General features: G+C 46.5%; 1 protein-coding gene across 1 annotated transcript in view; it reads left to right on the plus strand.

Moving 5' to 3' along the window:
* Positions 1-18,700, plus strand: part of SYNDIG1 (synapse differentiation inducing 1) — an 80,020-nt gene that overhangs the window by 4,644 nt on the left and 56,676 nt on the right. The window contains exon 2 of the mRNA XM_077812088.1: positions 11,530-11,667. Coding sequence (XP_077668214.1) covers positions 11,530-11,667 — 138 coding nt within the window. The remainder of the gene's footprint in view (positions 1-11,529; positions 11,668-18,700) is intronic.

Genomic DNA, 18,700 nt, shown 5'->3' on the forward strand with positions numbered 1-18,700 from the left:
ACCTCCTGCATGATGCAGAACAGCTGATCGCGGTGGGCCCAAGGTGCTGAGAGGGAGGGGGAGGAGTTGATCCATGGGAGGGTGCTTGGCTACCAGTGGCTGCTAAGCACATGCTAATTTTTTTTTCCGATGGGCACCTATGATCTTGAGTAATTTTATATTGTCTGCAGACCTCCCTGCCCCCTCACCGTTCGCCCCTTTTCCCAGATCATTTGTGAATATGTTGAACAGCCCTGGTCCCAGCACAGACCTCTGTGGGACCCCGCTATTTACCTCTCTCCACTTTGAGAACTGACCATTACTTCCTACGCTTTGTTTCCGGTCTTTTAACCTGTTACTGATCCAGGAGAGGGAAGGTCCTCTCCCATGGCAGCTTAGTTTGCTTAAGAGCAGACTCAAGGCTTTCTGAAAGTCCAGGTACACTCTATCATGTACATTAGATCAGCTGGATCACCCTTGCTCGCATGCTTGTTGACACCCTCAAAGAATTCTAATAGACGGGTGAGGCTTGATTTCCCTGTACAAAAGGCATGTTGACAATTCGCTAACCTATTTTGTTCATTTATGATAATTATGTTCTTTAATATAGTTTCTACCAATTTGACTGGTGCTAAAGTTCAGCTTACCAGCCTGTAATTGCCAGATCACCTCTGGAGGCATTTTTTAAAACTGGGTGTCACATTAGCTATCTTCCACTCATCTGAGACAGAGGCTGATTTAAGCTATATGTTATGTACCACAGTTAGTCGTTCTACAGTTTCAAATTTGAGTTCCTTCAGAACTCTTGGGTGAATCCCATCTGGTCCTGATGATCTATTACAGTTTAATTTATCAAACTCTTCCAAAACCACCTCTGCTGACACTTCAATCTGGGACAGTTCCTCAGATCTGTCACCTAAAAAGAATGGCTCAGGTGTGGGAATCTCCTGTACCTCCTCTGCAGTGAAGACTGGTACAATGAATTCATTTAGTTTCTCTGCAAGGCCTTATCTTCCTTGAGTGCTCCCTTAGCACCTTGGTTGTCCAGTGGCCCCAAAGATTGTTTAGCAGGCTTGCTGATTCTGATGTACTTAACAATTTTTTTGCTGCTAGTTTTGGTGTCTTTTGCTAATTGATCTTCAAAATCTTTCTTGGCCTGCCTGATTATACATTTACACTTGACTGGCCGGAGTTTATGCTCCTTTCTATTGTCCTCAGTAGGATTTGACATGCATTTTTTAAAGGATGTCTCTTTGCCTCTTAACATCCTCTTTTAATCTGTTGTTTAGCCATGGCGTAATTTTTTTTTGTCCTCTTACTCTTTTTTTAATTTGATTGATTTTTATTTGGGGCATACATTTTAGGTTGAGCCTCTATTCTGCTTTTTTAAAACAGTTTCCTTGCAGTTTGTAGGCATTTCACCTTTGTGACTGTTCCTTTTAATTTCCGTTTAACTCGCTTCCTCATTTTTGTGTAGTTCCCTTTTTGAAGTTAAATGCAACTGCGGTGGGTTTCTTTGGTATTTTCCCCCCCTGCACGGATGTTAAATTCAGTTACATTACGGTTGCTGTTACCAAGTGATTCAGCTATATTCCCCTCTTGGATCAGATCTTGTGCTCCATTTAGGACTAAATCAAGAATTGCCTCTCCCCTTGTGGGACTAATTGCTCCAAGAAGCAGTTATTAATCATGTCTAGAAATTTTATCTCTGCATCCTGTCCTGAGATGACACCCAGCCAGTCATAATGGGTATACTTGAAATCCCCCATTATTACTAAGCCTTCTGTTTTTGTTTCCTTTCTAATTTCCCTGAGCATTTGACCGTCATGGTCACCGTCCTGGTCAGGTGGTCGGTAGTGTATCCCTGCTGCTATACTCCTATTATTCAAGCACAGAATTTCTCTCCATAGAGATCCTATGGTACAATTTGATTCATTTAAGATTCGTACTCTATTTGACTCTCTGCTTTTTTCACATACAGTGCCACTCCCCCACCAGCACAACCTGCTGTGTCATTCCTGTATACTTTATACGCTAGGACAACTTTGTCCCCTTGTTTATCCTCATTCCACCACGTTTCTTGGATAGCTGTTATATCTGTATCCTCAGTGAATACCTGACACTCAAGTTCACCCGGTTTAGTATCTAGCCGTCTGTTTGCAGTGGTGTTGGAGCCATGTTGGTCTCAGGATGTTGGAGAGCTGAGGTGGGTGAGGTAGTTTTTAAAAGGTTCATTTTTGTCTTAACCGCTTCTTCTACTCTGTTGTGTAGCCACAGCAGCACTGCTTTGGTCCTCTTAGGGTTTGTTTTTTAATTTGGGTTTGAGCCTCCCATATGCTGTTTCTAAAGGGTTTCTCTGCCTGTGGCTGTTCCTTTATAATTTTGCTTTACCAACAGAAGTTGGTCATTAAAAGATATTACCCAACCTACTTTGTCTCTCTATTTAGACTTCGAGCATTTGTAATAAGCACTTATAACATTTGTCTGTATTTAGTTGTCTGCCTTCCTGTGATGTAATTGAATGGGACTCTTTTTCATTTGACTGTTTCTCTTGAGTTCCTGTCTGTACTTTATCAACTTCTATCCTCTCCTCTTTGCTAGGACACAGATTATCCCGTTTAATAAATCCTCCCCTCAGAGATGTCTCTGTCTGAACCATGTGCTCTTCTGCACCCGTCGGCTTTCCCTCGGCCCTTAGTTTATAAACTCCTCTGTGACCTTTAAAATGTGAAATGCTAGCTGTCTGGTTCCATTTTGGTTTAGGTGGAGCCCATCCTTCCTGTATAGGCTCCTCCTTTCCCAAAAGGTTCCCCAGTTCCTACTAAACCTAAACCCCTCCTCCCTACACCATTGTCTCATCCATACACTGAGACTCTGCTGTTCTGCCTGGCCCTGTGCATGGAACTGGAAGTATTTCAGAGAATGCTACCATGGAGGTCCTGGACTTTAATCTCTTGCTTGACAGCCTAAATTTGGCCTCCGGGTCCACTCCCCTATCCCTGTGTCTCTGGTGCCAACCTGTACCACAGTCACCGGTGCCATCCCTGAACTGTACATAACTCTGTCTAGATGTCTCGAGGTGTCTGTAACCTTTGCACCTGGCAGGCGGGTCTTTATGTCAGGGCTAATGGCTAGACAACCCACCAAATAAGGCTTTATTAAAATACGGCACAAGTTCCTTACTGAGGTATTCTTCTGTGGCTGGGCTGCTGTCTCTACTCCAGGAGTATCATTCGTCATACCACGCTCGCTCTGCTATGCTAACGTCTTAGTAATGAGCTTATTAAAGAAACCCAAGTTATTGATGAAATACAGGAGTGAGAGAGTGAATTATTCATACATAGAGCATAAGAGAATGGATTTGAGTTCTCTTGTTAAAAAAAAATCCACCGATGACTGAAATATTCTCTGTAAAATGAAAAAAAAAAGTGTTTGAGTGAATAAAAACCAAAAGCTGTCCCTTTGCCTGACGAATCGCAGCACAAGGCCAAGGAGCCTAGAGGTGGATCTATTGCACCTGAGCTCTCCGCTCAAGTCTCGTGAAAATTGCTACATCTGTCTCAGTGCTTATGTGGCCCTTTTCTCCATCGTGTCTACGTGCCCTGGACTCGTGCCTGGATTTCCAGCCTCACAGGGCTCTGCTCCCATTGTACAGGTGGGGAACTGAGACCCGAGGGGCCTCGATGACTTGCCCAAAGTCCCATCAAGGAGAGTTTTGTCATTGATTTCAGGGAAGACAGGATTTCACCCCTGGTCTCTGTGTTAACAAACTCTACTTACTGTGTGGCATCTACGTGGAGGATGAAACGGTTGACGGGATTCTAAGGCCTCTTATGACTGAAGTCAGACTTGGATATTGATTCTAAAATTCCTGGGTGAGAGCTCAGCTTGTACAACACGTGCCCAGAACAAACACCAGTGAACAAGGTTGTTTCCATTCTCCTTGGACAGGCTGGCGCATGCTAAAGCCATGTATGTTCCTTTGAGTGCAGCTACCATGAAAAACATACAGTTTGGTTCTGTGGGGGGAGCCGTTTCATCCAATGTTGGAAAATGAATTGCCTTCCACCCTAATGCAGTGATGAACTTCGTGCTGAGATGGCTCAATATTCCAGCAATGCCTCTTCAGAGCATGCAGAAAGCGGAATGGTCCAATTCTCATCTCGGATGCACAGAATCCCCTTTTTGGAAGAAACCCTATAGGGCTTGCACACGAATGGGATTTTAGACCTAGGAAACAATAATGCAACATGCACCTGAGATGGAAACCTGGTACTTAACAGACCTTTGCAGTTTCTATGGCATTTATGTGAGCTGAAGAATCTATCTCAGGTATTTGTGTGCCCCCCAATTGCTATAGTATTCGTGCACCTCACAATCTTGACGATATTTATCCTCGGAATGCCCAATGAAATAGGGAAGAGCTCTTAGCCCCATTGTACAGACGGGGAGCTAAGGCACAGAGAGGCTAAGTGACTGGCCCAAGGTCTCTCACACACAATCTGTGACAGAGTAGGGACTTGAGCTCCCATCACCTGAGCACCAGGCCAGCACCCTAACCACTGGATCATCTTTCTTTCTGGAATATTAATGCAAATGCAAACCTATGGGCCGAAGCCTGCAAACACACTTTACTCCCTGGCCTCGTCATGCTGCAGCCAAGCTATGCCCGTGTGTACAGGTCTCTAGAATCTGACCCGATCGTAGAGCCCCAAGTCCCAGAATAGCGAACTCTCTCCTGGGTTTTCATTAGAAACCATACAGTTTGCAGGGTTCTAGAACTTAGCGGTAACGGCCGATTCTCGTCAGTCAGCGCCTGAGCTGAGAAACGGAATTTTGTTCTTTGACACAGTTTGCATTCAGTCCCTGTCATCTTGTTTTATTTTCTTAGTTAATGAAAACCAAACTGCTTTTCTTTTCTTCCTTTTTTCTTTGATTTCACGTGTGAGTTTGGGAGTTCTCCATCCACAAACTAGCTTTGATGTTTGAAATGCATGTTTGCAAGGTACCAGCTCTCAGGTGCCATCGAGCTTTGCGGCTGTATTTGTCTTTCCATTTAAAACGAATGACCTGTTAACATTAACAGAAGCACCTGGGGTAGCAGCATTCCTGGACGCTATGGTACTGATCCGATCATAGGACTTTTGTGACCTTGACCCAGATTCAGTGATGTCCTTCCCCATTTACCCTCCCTGCCACCCCAGTTGCATAGAACAGTGTGAAGTGTGTTGTGAAAAGCGAAATCAAAACAACAAGTTTTGCTGGGATGTTCAAAGGGGCCCAACTCCCATGGGACTGTCAATGACAATTTGGGTCCTTACCTCCCGTAGGGCCCTTTGAAATGCCCCAGCCTTAGTTCCCAGCACTGCGAGGTCCGCAGCCATCCTTATCTCCTGCAGGAGCAAGGTCTATAACGTAAGTCCTGGCCCCACAGATATTCTGTCCCCCACATGCGCTGGCTGTGGTGAAATGTTCATCGTTCCAGTGGGTTATAGCTGGTGGGGGGAGGGGCTTTAGGGTGGGAAAGGGAATAATCTGTTACAGGCAGAAGAGACAGATTGAGAAGTTCAGGTCAGACCCCCTCCCCACATTTCATGGTTCTACTATGTAGGCAATTAATTAACAGGCTGTACTAGTTATGTTTTATTTGCATTCAATCTTTTTCCCCCTGAAAGGAAATATGTTAATAGAAGCCACTGGAGTCTGTAGACACTGAGCTCTGCCAAGCCATAGGGATATTAACACTTGTTATCCATGCATGAGACTTGGGGATACTTTTCAGTTGTCTCTTTACCAGCCTTCCTCTGAGTCACACTTACTACACCTGGGGTCCAGACATAGAATCATAGAATATCAGGGTTGGAAGAGACCTCAGGAGGTCACCTAGTCCAACCCCCTGCTCAAAGCAGGACCAATCCCCAACTAAATCATCCCAGCCAGGGCTTTGTCAAGCCGGGCCTTAAAAACCTCTAAGGATGGAGATTCCACCACCTCCCTAGGTAACCCATTCCAGTGCTTCACCACCCTCCTAGTGAAATAGTGTTTCTTAATATCCAACCTAAACCTCCCCCACTGCAACTTGAGACCATTACTCCTTGTCCTGTCATCTGCTACCACTGAGAACAGTCTAGATCCATCCTCTTTGGAACCCCCTTTCAGGTAGTTGAAAGCAGCTATCAAATCCCCCCTCATTCTTCTCTTCTGCACACTAAACAATTCCAGCTCCCTCAGCCTCTCCTCATAAGTCACATGCCCCAGCCCCCTAATAATTTCCGTTGCCCTCTGCTGGACTCTCTCCAATTTGTCCACATCCTTTCTGTAGTGTGGGGCCCAAAACTGGACACAATACTCCAGATGTGGCCTCTCAGTGCCGAATAGAGGGGAACAATCGCTTAGCCAGTCAGTCAGTCACCAGCCTGTAGCAGTACATGGGATTCTTCCGTCCTAAGTGCAGGACTCTGCACTTGTCCTTGTTGAACCTCATCAGATTTCTTTTGGCCCAATCCTCTAATTTGTCTAGGTCACTCTGGACCCTATCCCTACCGTCCAGCGTATCTACCTCTCCCCCCAGCTCAGTGTCATCCGTGAACTTGCTGAGGGTGCAATCCACACCATCCTCCAGATCTTTAATGAAGATGTTGAACAAAACCGGCCCCAGGACTGACCCTTGGGGCACTCTGCTTGATACTGGCTGCCAACTAGATATCGAGTCGTTGATCACTACCCGTTGAGCCTGACGATCTAGCCAGCTTTCTATCCACCTTATAGTCTATTCATCCAATCCATACTTTTTTAACTTGCTGGCAAGAATACTGTGGGAGACCGTATCAAAAGCTTTGCTAAAGTCAAGATATATCACGTCCACCGCTTTCCCCATATCCACAGAGCCAGTTATCTCGTCATAGAAGGCAGTCAGGTTGGTCAGGCATGACTTGCCCTTGGTGAATCCATGTTACTGTTCCTGATCACTTTCCTCTCCTCCTGGTGCCTGTGCCATGTACATTGTACATAGCCACAGCAAGGCCAGACGGGCTCTATACTGGGATGGTAAAATGAGCTGTCTGGTAACCGTTCCATCGTGGGAGGATGTGTGCACTGTTTCTTGAAAACTGAGGAGGAAACCAGACTGGGGGGAGATGGGAGGCGGCAGCTCTATAGTGAAGCAGAGAAAAAAGGGAGAACTCCTCGTAGTCTAATCAGTGCCCTCCATCGGTGTCGTTGTGCTTCTTTACTGTTGTAACTGGCACACCGTGCCGGTCGACGTGCAGGGCCAAACGCTCCGCAAGTCTTAACCAATGGAGCTGCAAGCATTTACAGGAGCTGAGAGTTTGGGTCTACGCATCCTAAGTGAGGGTCACCTAGAGGGCTCCACCATTGCCCGGAAGTGAGCTGTGTTTCTGGGACAGCACTCCAGCCTGTACAGAATAGAAGCATTTCAAAGCAAGGATTTCTGGAGCAGGTTTTTCAGAAGCAAAGTATGTGAAATACCAACTACGTTGAGCTTCCATTTAGGTTCTGATTGAAGTGTGCTTTAGAAAGTAAAGGGCAATTCATCACTGATTCTCAGCCCATCTTTAGGGACATAAACACGCCCCCTTTACTGCACACATACCGCTCTTGTGAGTTGGAGAGGTTGTTGAAAGCTCCCGGGATTAGCTCCCTGCCATTCTCCAAAGAATATGGATATTTAGACAGTATCTTCACACTTGCAATTACTGCCCTCCGAGAAGAGGGCATGATTTGGCCAGGTGTGGCACTCTCCATCCTGCTCTGAGGTCGATTTGTATATTGCCATCTGAAAAATCCTGTTCCAGAGGCAATGCATTGAATGTAAGTTACTGCTCACCCTGAGACATAGTAATTCTTGGTGTCTAGATATACACATTCAAAATCCAGGAAGAGCAAGGATGGGCTCAGACAGCCACACTTTGGTTCAAGCATTTGGCTGTGTTTTGGATTTACAAGGATAAAATCAAAAGCTTGCTTGGTTTTGGATTCAGAGTCCACATGAAGCAAGGAACGGCCTCAAGCTTTCTTAGGCAGGTACTGTAAGGAAAGGGGCTGGATTAATTCTAGATACAGCAGCAGAACTGTGCTGGTGATGGTCTGGAGATTATCATAGCATAGAAAAGGGTTAAATGGGAAAGTTGTGCCATTGGAACCATGTTTCTTACAAAAGATCATTTCGAACGCAATAAATCCACCTACAGTGCAATCAATGAGCCAGCCAGAATCTCTCATTGATTCCATGGTACAGTCGTGCACACCGATATTTGCAGCTCCAGCAATAAGCCTTATGGGGAAAGCAGTATATCTGGCGACGCACAAGTGTCTGAAATCTGCTCTGCTCATTCATGTTTCACTTTGAGTCAAAGTTTGTTACTTTGTCCACAGCAGAGGCCCTTAAGAGTGGTAAATCAGAAATACAGTGCCTTCTGTAATGTTTCTTCTCTACATCGTGCTGCTATATAAGAATGGCCATTCTGGGTCAGACCAGTGGTCCACTTAGCCCCGTATCCTGTCTTCTGACAGTGGCCATTGACAGATGTTTCAGAGGGAATGAACGGAACAGGGCAATTTATCAAGTGATCCATTTTGGCTAATAGCCATTGATGGATTTATCCTCCATGAACTTAGGTAGTTCTTTTCTGAACCCAGTTATGCTTTTGGCCTTCACAACATCCCCTGGCAACGCAGGGGCAAGATTCTGCATTGCATCTCCTAATCTCCACACCACTGTGTCTGGTGGCCCCAGACACCTTCCTCCTTATGTGGGGCTTGCAAGGGGTTCTTTAGAGAGCAGCCTCCTAGCTCTCTCCCACCATGCCTGCACTGGAGGGATTTTTACCTAGCCAAATAAGAGGCCATGAGGGCCCCATTAGGCTGCCCCAGCCCTTTTAAGCCAGCGCAAAAGGGCAGGCACAGGGGTGAGGATCTCACATGGGGTTCCCTACAGATTTTCGCTCTCTCGTGGTGTTCATCTCAATTTGAGCTTTCCCTTGTAAAAAGTTTCTAGGTTTGAAGACAAGCTTTCCCCTATGACTGTCTGGCATATCGTCTTCAGGCTTGACAAAGCCCCGGCTGGGATGGTTTAGTTGGGGAGTGGTCCTGCTTTGAGCAGGGGGTTGGACTAGATGACCTCCTGAGGTCCCTTCCAACCCTGATATTCTATGATTCTGTGGGTGACCAGTCCAGGCGTGAGCTGGGCGAGATGCTAACTGCCACGTTCGTCTCAGTGCAGTGTTAATACACCAGTAGCTGTAGGCCACCGGCAGTATTTCGGCGCTGTCGTAGACCCAGTCTAGGTGATAAAACACACCCTCGTTAAACGTGGCAATGGCCGAAACACGTTATACAGGTAATCTACTGGTGCCTGTGTGGACAGGGGAATAACAATCAATCCACCACTTCTTATCCTGCTAAAATCTTCTGCAAGGTCTTTTTGAACAAACAAATAGTGAAGAGCAAGATTCAAAAGGAAAAGTAATGGCGGCAGGGGGAGGAGGGGTTACTACCGGCCTCAATTAATTGTGCTCTTCCCCCCACCACAGACCTTCTTTAAAGTGTCATTCCCCCCTTTCCCCTCCCCCCCCACATTTTCATTCAGTGCCCCGCCAGGGCCCAAAATCACAGCTGCCCGTTAATCAAGAACCCTGGGCATATGCAGAGCCAGGTCATTTGAAAACACGTCCACATGCTCCCCAATCCATTTTGCTCTCTTACAAAGCCCCCTGACACTGTCCCTCCGTAGAGCTTCCCAATTAAGCCCACGATCACCGGTGCCTCCCCTGGTGCTGGAAGGACCTCAGAGAAGATCAGAGGCTTTCCTCTTCTTCAGCGCCCTACCAAGAGCCCCAAAGTCTTCAATAAGTCCCACATGATTTGGTGTGGGTGGTGCCAGGGTGAGTGAGCACCAGGGGAGGTTTGCCAGTCAGTGTCAGAGCCCGTGGGGATACAGTGACGCCTTGTAAAAGGAATAGTGTCTGTTAGTACAGCTGGACTGGACAAATGAGTTCATTTTTAAAAATACATTCTCTCCTAACTCTCCGTGAAGATGCATGCGTGCACCTTCCATTCACGCGAGCAGAACCTGGACATGCAGAACCCCTGCCCTTGGCTATGTTCATGGTGAAACAAGACAAGTGCTGCTAAAGCTGTGGGGTCATGAGCAGGAACAAAACCTGTGCCCTGGGTCATAAAACCAGACTGGGTGAAACCCTGGCCTCATTAAGCCCATGAGGAAACTCCGCTTGACTTCCGCGGGACTAAGATTTCACCCAACATGTATTAAGGGGTGACTTCCCCCCAAGGAGTCAGTGTTATTCACAGAGTAAGAGATTCAGCCGGGTTTTGGGCTGGTGAAGTAGGGAGAGTTTGGGAAGGCAAAAAAAATCCGCTGTCCAATCCCTGCCCGGGGTACGTGGCTGCCTCCGCCACCAGTGCTGAAAGAGCAGCCGCGTTCCTTACCTGTCCCCGGGGAGCGCTTTGCTCGCCATGCTGCTGCAGCAGGGTGTCACGCTCGTCTTGCGCCAACGACGCCGGAAGGGGTAGGTCCGGGATGAAGTGAGCAGCCTGTAGGAAGGCGAATGTCTGGGGGATCTGATAGGGATGCCCGGGCCCCAGTGAATAGCCGTTGTGCTGATGCTCCTTGCAGGGCCGGAACAGGCGGCCTCGTACTGATAGAGACCCGGGTGAAGTGCTTAGAAATGACGAAAGCACAAGAGGCCGTATCGTAAGAGACTGACATGGTTACTACGGCGTCACTAGGGCTCGACCAAGGTTTACACGTCGGGCCTTCCCCCGAACAGGGAACAGCAACAGGGTCTGTGCTTAGTGTGACCCCCCCGTCCCTAACTGGGCAGGCCAGTCCCGAAATGTACCTTTCGAGTCCCGGTCCTGGGCTGAATGACTCCAGGACAGCATTTGTCCCCGATGCCCTGTGGCCCCGCTCTGCCTCCGCCTGAGGCTCGGGGTGGTGCCAGCCTCTTCCCCGTGGGGGGCTGAGGGGAGCCTTAGCACCCCATCGCCATGAGGCCCCGCCCCCTGCTCCTCCTCTCCCCCCCGTGGCCCCGCCCTCTGGCCAGAAGCCGGAGACGGGCAGTAGTAAGAGTTGCCCAGGCAGCCCCAGAGTCCCGGACCCTCCCCCTGCCCTGGTCAGCGCACCCCAGGGACGGGGACACAGGCCGGGGCTTCTCTGGGGCACCCTAGGCCCCCGGCCAGGGCAGATGGAGGGACCAGGGCTCCCCACAACGGACCGGGCTCCCTGGGCAGCTCTTACCATGGCTCAGCTCTGGCTTCTGGCCTGGGCGGGGCCACCGGGGGAAGAGGAGGAGGCGGGGCCTCATGGCAAGGGGGTGGGGCTCCTGTATGTGACCCTTTTTTTTGCGTTTTGAAAAGGTGATCACCCTGTCTGTGCTTTAAAAATACGCTGAAAGTTACTGGGGAGGTTCTTCTCGTAGGGGCTCACAGACTGCGCCTTTGGCAGGGGAGGAGTAATTGCATCATTAACCGGGGTTTTTTCTTTCTTCCTGCTTCCTCTTGCTCTTCCAGAGCGACTACTCGAGTGACACAGAGAGTGAAGACAATTTCCTCATGATGCCCCCAAGGGATCATCTCGGCCTCAGCGTATTCTCCATGCTCTGCTGCTTTTGGCCACTGGGGATTGCTGCCTTTTATTTGTCACACGAGGTAATGTAAAAGTCTTTCCTGCTAACTCAGAACACTGTAGCCTAGGATTTGGATGGACCCAGTGTGATGTGGAAGGGGGCAACTGGGCATATATTTTTGGGTTACACACACACACACACACGTTGTGGGTAGCTAGAAGCAGAGAGGGGTTCAGAGTATAGATAACCCACTGGTGAGTGTGTGTTACAGGTCTCCTTCTGTGTAAATGCATATATCGATGGTGGTATATACCTACATGTTTTCCTTTGTACTGAGTGCAGATGCTATAAAAGTCCTTAGCTCTGATTCTTGTGGTCCAGTCCTATGTTGCTTCATAGCTGAGAGGGTCAAGAATTTTCTGTTGGAAAATATCCTTTTTGGAAAAATTCAATTTTGCAAGGGAGAAACTTAAATTTTGCTGAAAAATTTCCATTCCCCCTTCCCAGGGAAACTCTAAATGACCACTAACAGACAGCCCACCTGGAAGGCTCTGTCAGTTTCATTTTCTGTCCAGGAGAAAAGTGAAATTGACAAGAGCATTCCAGACAGGCAGAGGGAAAGCTGAAAAACTCCATTTTGGTTCTTTCCAAAATGGATTTGTTCTGGGAATCCCTTCCTGAGAACCTTTTTGCTTTTTTGACTTTTCAACCCCATTCGGATGGAAAATTTTGCAAAAACATGAAATTTTTCTCAGGAAGGATTTCCCTTTTCTAGCCACAGTATGACTAATATCCACTGAACGTCTCTACATCTCCCTCCAGTACATCTTCATAAAGCCTGAAATCTCTCAGAACAGAGGGTCATGTAACTTACAGGCCTGGAATCACATTGGTGGGCTCGTCAGTGGTCATAATGAAGTGAGCTGCCAACACTAGGCAAAAATATAAGAGAAATGGAGCAGCACATGGGAGCATGCCATCTGTGTGCTTCACAGCCCTGAGATCACTCACACTCAAGTCTGACTTTATAATCTCCCAGCTCTAAAGTTTACCAGTCTTGTGTGTCTGTCATGTTTGTATGTACCCATGTTCCTCTGAGGCCTTAAGATCAAAGGAACCTAAAAATATGGTTTATTGTGTAGTGTCGCCTGGAGAAGTGCTTCTCAAACTTTTTTTTTTTCGCGGACCACTTGAAAATTGCTGAGGGTCTCAGTGGACCACTTAGTCTTTCCAAATGTCGCTTGTACCGTTACCTAACCATTGTAAAGCACTTTGGATAGAAGCGCTATATAAAAAAACTTAATAATAAAAAACTTTTTTTTGTTCTATAAATAAAAGCACACAACTCATATTTTAATATCTGTAGTCTTACCTTCCTAATGTGATGGATATGCCCTCTCTCCCCCGCCGCGGCAGCCCCCGAACTGGGGCTGGGAAGGAGAGGCGTCTCTCCCTCTCTCCCCCGCCGCAGCAGCCCCCGAGCTGGGGCTGGGAAGGAGAGGGGTCTCTCCCTCTCTCCCCCGCCGCAGCAGCCCCCGAGCTGGGGCTGGGAAGGAGAGGGGTCTCTCCCTCTCTCCCCGGCAGCCTCCGAGGTGGGGCTGGGGAAAGTCGCCTCTTTCTCTGGCTGCCGCAGCCGGCACATCCCAAATTCCCCCCACCCCCTCTTCTCACCCCACTGCCCCCCCTACCTACCCCCTATTGCCCCCCCCCCCCCCCCCGAGGCCACCAACTCACTTTACATGTGTGTCTTCTCCAGGGTCCGGGCACCTAATTAGTGGAGCCACGCCTGCACGTCTCCACTAATTAGGTGGCCCTTCATCCTCTTGTGCATGGCTACGCAGCACCTTAAAGGGAACTATCCGTGGACCACCTGAATGGAGCTTGCGGACCACAGTTTGAGAACCTCTGGCCAAGAAGATGCTTAAAATTAAAATTCATAGAAGTTAGGTTTTGAGCCTAAGTGTAGAGGAATATGGGAAATTGAAGTTGCTAGTGTGAGAATAGTTAGAGATTAGTTGGAGGCAGAGTGTTCTGGGCAAGTCAGAGTTGGCAAGCACATGACCTGGGGTTGTGTTAGCATTATGGTTTGGTTCTAACCGGTTTGAGCAAGATTTTTCATTCCTGTTTTTGAGAATTATGACTGGTTTATTGAAATGCTGTCTATATTGAGAGCATGGGAGGGACACTGGGGCAGATGTTGATTTAAATCATGTGTAATGTAAAGAGCCAACAAGAGGGTGGTGGAACTCTCATCGTGGTAAAGGAGAGTTTAATGCTAATTCGTATTATAATGGCGTATAAAAGGAGCGGTTTGGCTAAGTTGTGGGAGAGCGCCAGTTCACATCCAGGGTTCCAGGATGAGATGGCTGTGCCTGTGGCTGATGACCCATCGATACGCATTTCACCTTTGAGCGTCACTACAATAGTAGCATTTGTGTAAGCCGTTTGCTGTTTGCCTAATGAATCATTGTTTCTTTTTAATAACATTTGATTGTATCATTCCAAGTGTCACCTAGCAGGCCTCTACTACATCGATTATCTGTAACTGACCTATCTAAAAAACTCAAGTTGGGTTTTATTGAACCCTTATCTTGAACAAGGTAATATTGAGAACATTTCAACATAAAGGTTACAAAAGGTTACAGTAGGAGGGAAGAGGTATGAAGCTACTTTATTTTAAATGTATCGATCACTGGACATTTTATCTTAGCTGTCTCCAAACTGCAGAGAAGATTAAGACTGATTCAGTAGAGAGCTTAACAAGTTTTGCCTTGTTTGAGGGGTATTGATTGCTCCAGGCTTGCATCAGTGGAATTTGCAGGAGAAAGCTAAAAGTGGAGATTGCATGCCTTGTGTAGAAACATAGTATTTGGGTGCCCCATATTTCAAGACCTCTGCCCTCCAGCCAAAGCTGGCAGTAGACAAGATTCAGCACAATACGTAACGTTTTCCTACCATTGAGAACTGTCCCATGGTGGTGTGTTTGGGATCCAGCTTTGTGGTCCTAACCCTAATTTTATTTTGGATATGTTGCTGTAAGACTGTTACTCCAGTAAGGCTGAAAAGTACTAACTGGTTTCATCCAGGCAGCGAATCTACAGCCGGCTCTATTAAATGCAAAACGTCCCCATTGTTCGTGTACTGATACAGTTGTGATTATAAATGCACCAAGAGGGAGGTTATTTAAATGCATGATTTCCATACTATTGGTGAGCATCAGAACAGCCATACTGGGTCAGACCAAAGGTCCATCTAGCCTAGTATCCTGTCTTCCGACAGTGATCAGTGCCAGGTGCTTCATAGGGCATGAACAGAACAGGGAATCATCAAGTGATCCTTTTCCAGTCGCTCATTCCCAGCTTCTAGCAAACAGAGGCTAGGGATACCAACTCTGCCTATCCTGGCAAATAGCCATTGATGGACCTATCCTCCATGAACTTATCTAGTTCCTTTTTTGAACCCTGTTATAGTCTTGGCCTTCACAACATCCCCTGGCAAAGAGTTTCACAGGTTGACTGTGCGCTGTGTGAAAAAATACTTCCTTTTGTTTGTTTTAAACCTGCTGTCTATTAATTTCATTTGGTGACTCCTAGTTCTTGTGTTATGAGAAGGAGTAAATAACACTTCCTTATGTACTTTCTCCACACCAGTCATGATTTTATAGACCTCTTAGTTGTCTCTTTTCCAAGCTGAAAAGTCCCAGTCTTATTAATCTCTCCTCATATGGCAGCCGTTCCATACCCCTAATCATTTTTGTTGCCCTTTTTTGAATCTTTTCCAATTCCAGTATATCTTTTTTTGAGATGGGGCGACCACATCTCCACACAGTATTCAAGATGTGGGCATACCATGGATTTATATAGAGGCAATATGATATTTTCTGTCTTATTATCTATCCCTTTCTTAATGATTCCCAACTTCTGCCAATGCACACTAAGAGGATGTTTTCAGAGAACTATCCACAATGACTCCAAGATCTCTTTCTTGAGTGGTAACAGCTAACTTAGACCCCATCATTTTATATGTATAGTTGGGATGATGTTTTCCAATGTGCATCACTTTGCATTTATCAATGTTGAATTTCATTTTCCATTTTGTTGCCCAGTCACCCAATTTTGAGAGAGCCTTTTGTAGCTCTTCACAGTCTGCCTGGGACTTAACTATCTTGAGTAGTTTTGTATCATCTGCAAATTTTGCCACTTCACTGTTTACCCCTTTTTCCAGATCATTTATGAATATGATAAATAGGACTGGTCCCAGTACAGACCCCTGGGGGACACCACTATTTACCTCTCTCCATTCTGAAAACTGACCATTTATTCCTACCCTTTGTTTACTATCTTTTAACCAATTACTGATCCATGAGAGGACCTTCCCTCTTATCCCATGGCAGATTACTTTGCGTAAGAGCCTTTGGTGAGGGACCTTGTCAAAGGCTTTCTGAAAATCTAAGTACACTATAGCCACTGGATCTCCTTGGTCCAAATGCTTGTTGACCCCCTCAAAGAATTCTAGTAGATTGGTGAGGCATGATTTCCCTTTACAAAAACCATGTTGACTTTTCCCCCAACAAATTATGTTCATTTGTGTGTCTGACAATTTTCTTTACTATAGTTCAACCAGTTTGACCGGTACTGAAGTCAGGCTTACTGGCCTGTAATTGCCAGGATTACCACTGGAGCCGTTTTTAAAAATTGGTGTCACATTAGCTATCCCTCCTGTCATTTGGTAGAGAAGCTGATTTAAATGATAGGTTACAAACTACAGTTAGTAGTTCTGCAAGTTCACATCTGAGTTCCTTCAGAACTCTTGGGTGATACCATCGGGTCCCGGTGACTTATTACTGTTTAGTTTATCAATTTGTTCCAAAACCTCCTCTAATCACACCTCAATCTGGGACACTTTCTCAGATTTGTCATCTAAAAAGACTGGCTCAGGTTTGGGAATCTCCCCCACATCCTCAGCCGCGAAGGCTGATGCAAAGAATTCATTTAGTTTCTCCGCAATGGCCTTATTGTCCTTGAGTGCTCCTTTAGCATCTCGATCGTCCAGGGCCCCCAATGGTTGTTTAGCAGCTTCCTGCTTCTGATGCACTTAAAAAAATTTTTGCTATTACTTTTTGAATTTTTGCTATTACTTTTTTTTTTTTTTTTTAACTATTACCAAGTGGTCAGCAAGCAGCAGCCTGTTGCAGAAGACAAGAGCCCACTTACCATTACAATTACCTGGCTCTGTCAAATTTCAGAGGGCCTGCTGGGGAAAATGGTCCTACCAGAAGGCATCCTTGCAATTCAGATAGATGAATAGAGGCTTGATTGTCAGAAAGGAAGGTACAGTGTGTTGTATATTACCTCTAGGGCAGGGTGACAAGCATTTGGGGGGAAGGAGTCAACAGTTTTTGTTTTTTAATTTAAATATATTGTGAAATGTTAGTATTATTAAACTCCCTTTTTAAATGTAAAATGTATTTTTGAAAGCTGTTTTCTCCCCCCCCCCCCCCGCAAAAAAAACCCCCAGACAAATGGTCTCTGAATGGTTATTGAGAGGTTTGGGGTTTTTTTGAATTTAAAGTGTTTGAGAATGTTTTCCATCCATTATTTTGGTGTGGCAGTGGTGAGAGAGAGACACGCACACAAAGTGGGGAAGGTAACGTCTTTTATTGGACCAACTTCTGTTGGTGAGAGACAAGCTTTCGAGTTACACAGCGCTCTGCTTCAAGTCTGGGAAAGGTACCCCGAGTGTCACGTTAAATCCAAGGTGGAACAGATTGTTTGGCATACGTAGTTAACACATAGTGCAAGATACTACCTCACCCACCTTGTCTCTCGCATATCCTAAGGAACCGTTCTAGGTGAGGAAGCCTGTTAACACCCTATAGTCATAGGTCTAAAAAGGGATGTTCGTGCATTGCAGATTGTTGTAATCAATAAATCCAGTGTCTTTATTAAAACTATGATTTTAATGGCTAGCAGAGTTATGAATTTAAGCTCCCAGGCTCACCTTTTGAAAGTGGTGCGCAGGTTTCCTTTGAGGATGAGGACTGAGAGGCTAGACATAGAGTGGTCGTTTTGTGAAAAGTGTTCACCCACCAGTGATGTGGTGTTTGTGTCTTTTATTGCTTTCCGGTGTAAGTTTATTGGAGAGCGCAGTGATTGTCTGGTTTCCCCCACATAGTTGTTGTTGGGGCATTTAGTACACTGGATGAAGTACAGCACACGTTGTGATAGGCTTGTGTAGGATCCAGGGATCTTGAAAGGTGTGTTGTGGGGGGTGTTGATCATTGCAGCAGGTGGAGATATGTCTGCAGGTTGCATCTGTTGCTCTGGCAGGGTCTGGTGCCGCTTTGAGTTGGTGGTTCCTGGTCTGTGGGGAGCTTGCTTCTGATGAGGAACTTGGCGAGGTTGGTGGTGGTGGTGGAGGGGGGGAAGTTTGCAGGTCAGGAGAGACTGCATCATGGAATGGGCCACCCAAATATACCCCACGAGAACTTCTTAATACGGGGGGGCGTGGGAGCTGCACCTACCACCCCATAGTGGAACCCACACAGGGTATCATCAAACAGCTACAACACATACTCGATGGGGACCCCCTGCAGAAAGAAATCTTTCCTGAACACTCTCTTCTGGCCCCATTTTACAGACAGGGAAACTGAGGCATGGGACACTGAAGTGGCTTGTCCATGGTCACCTGGCAGGCCAGTGGCAAAGTCAGGACTAGAACCCAGGTCAACTGAGTCCCAGTCCAATGCTCTGTCCTTTAGACCTCACTGTCCTATCATGTCATGCGACATATCACGTCTGACAGATAAATAAACGATTGAAGGCAGAGTCAAGGCGGGTAGTTTGCAGCCAGGCTTACTGAGATTTGTGTGCATGGACAATTCTGCAAATACTCATGTGCAACAAACAAATGTGCAGAAAAAGAACAAAAGACTAAATTCATCAGACAACTTGTTCACAACAAATACCATCACAGGAACAGCTCTGGTTCTTGAGGACGTTGCTGTCCCATGCAGCAAAAGGGATGAGACAAAGGACGTAGGAGTGTTGGCTTAAATTTTCAAAAGCGATGAGTGGCTTTTCAGTGTCTCTATTTTTAGTTACCCAAATTGAGAC

Source organism: Eretmochelys imbricata, chromosome 3 (genome assembly GCF_965152235.1).
Source record: "Eretmochelys imbricata isolate rEreImb1 chromosome 3, rEreImb1.hap1, whole genome shotgun sequence".
Lineage (NCBI taxonomy): Eukaryota > Metazoa > Chordata > Testudines > Cheloniidae > Eretmochelys > Eretmochelys imbricata.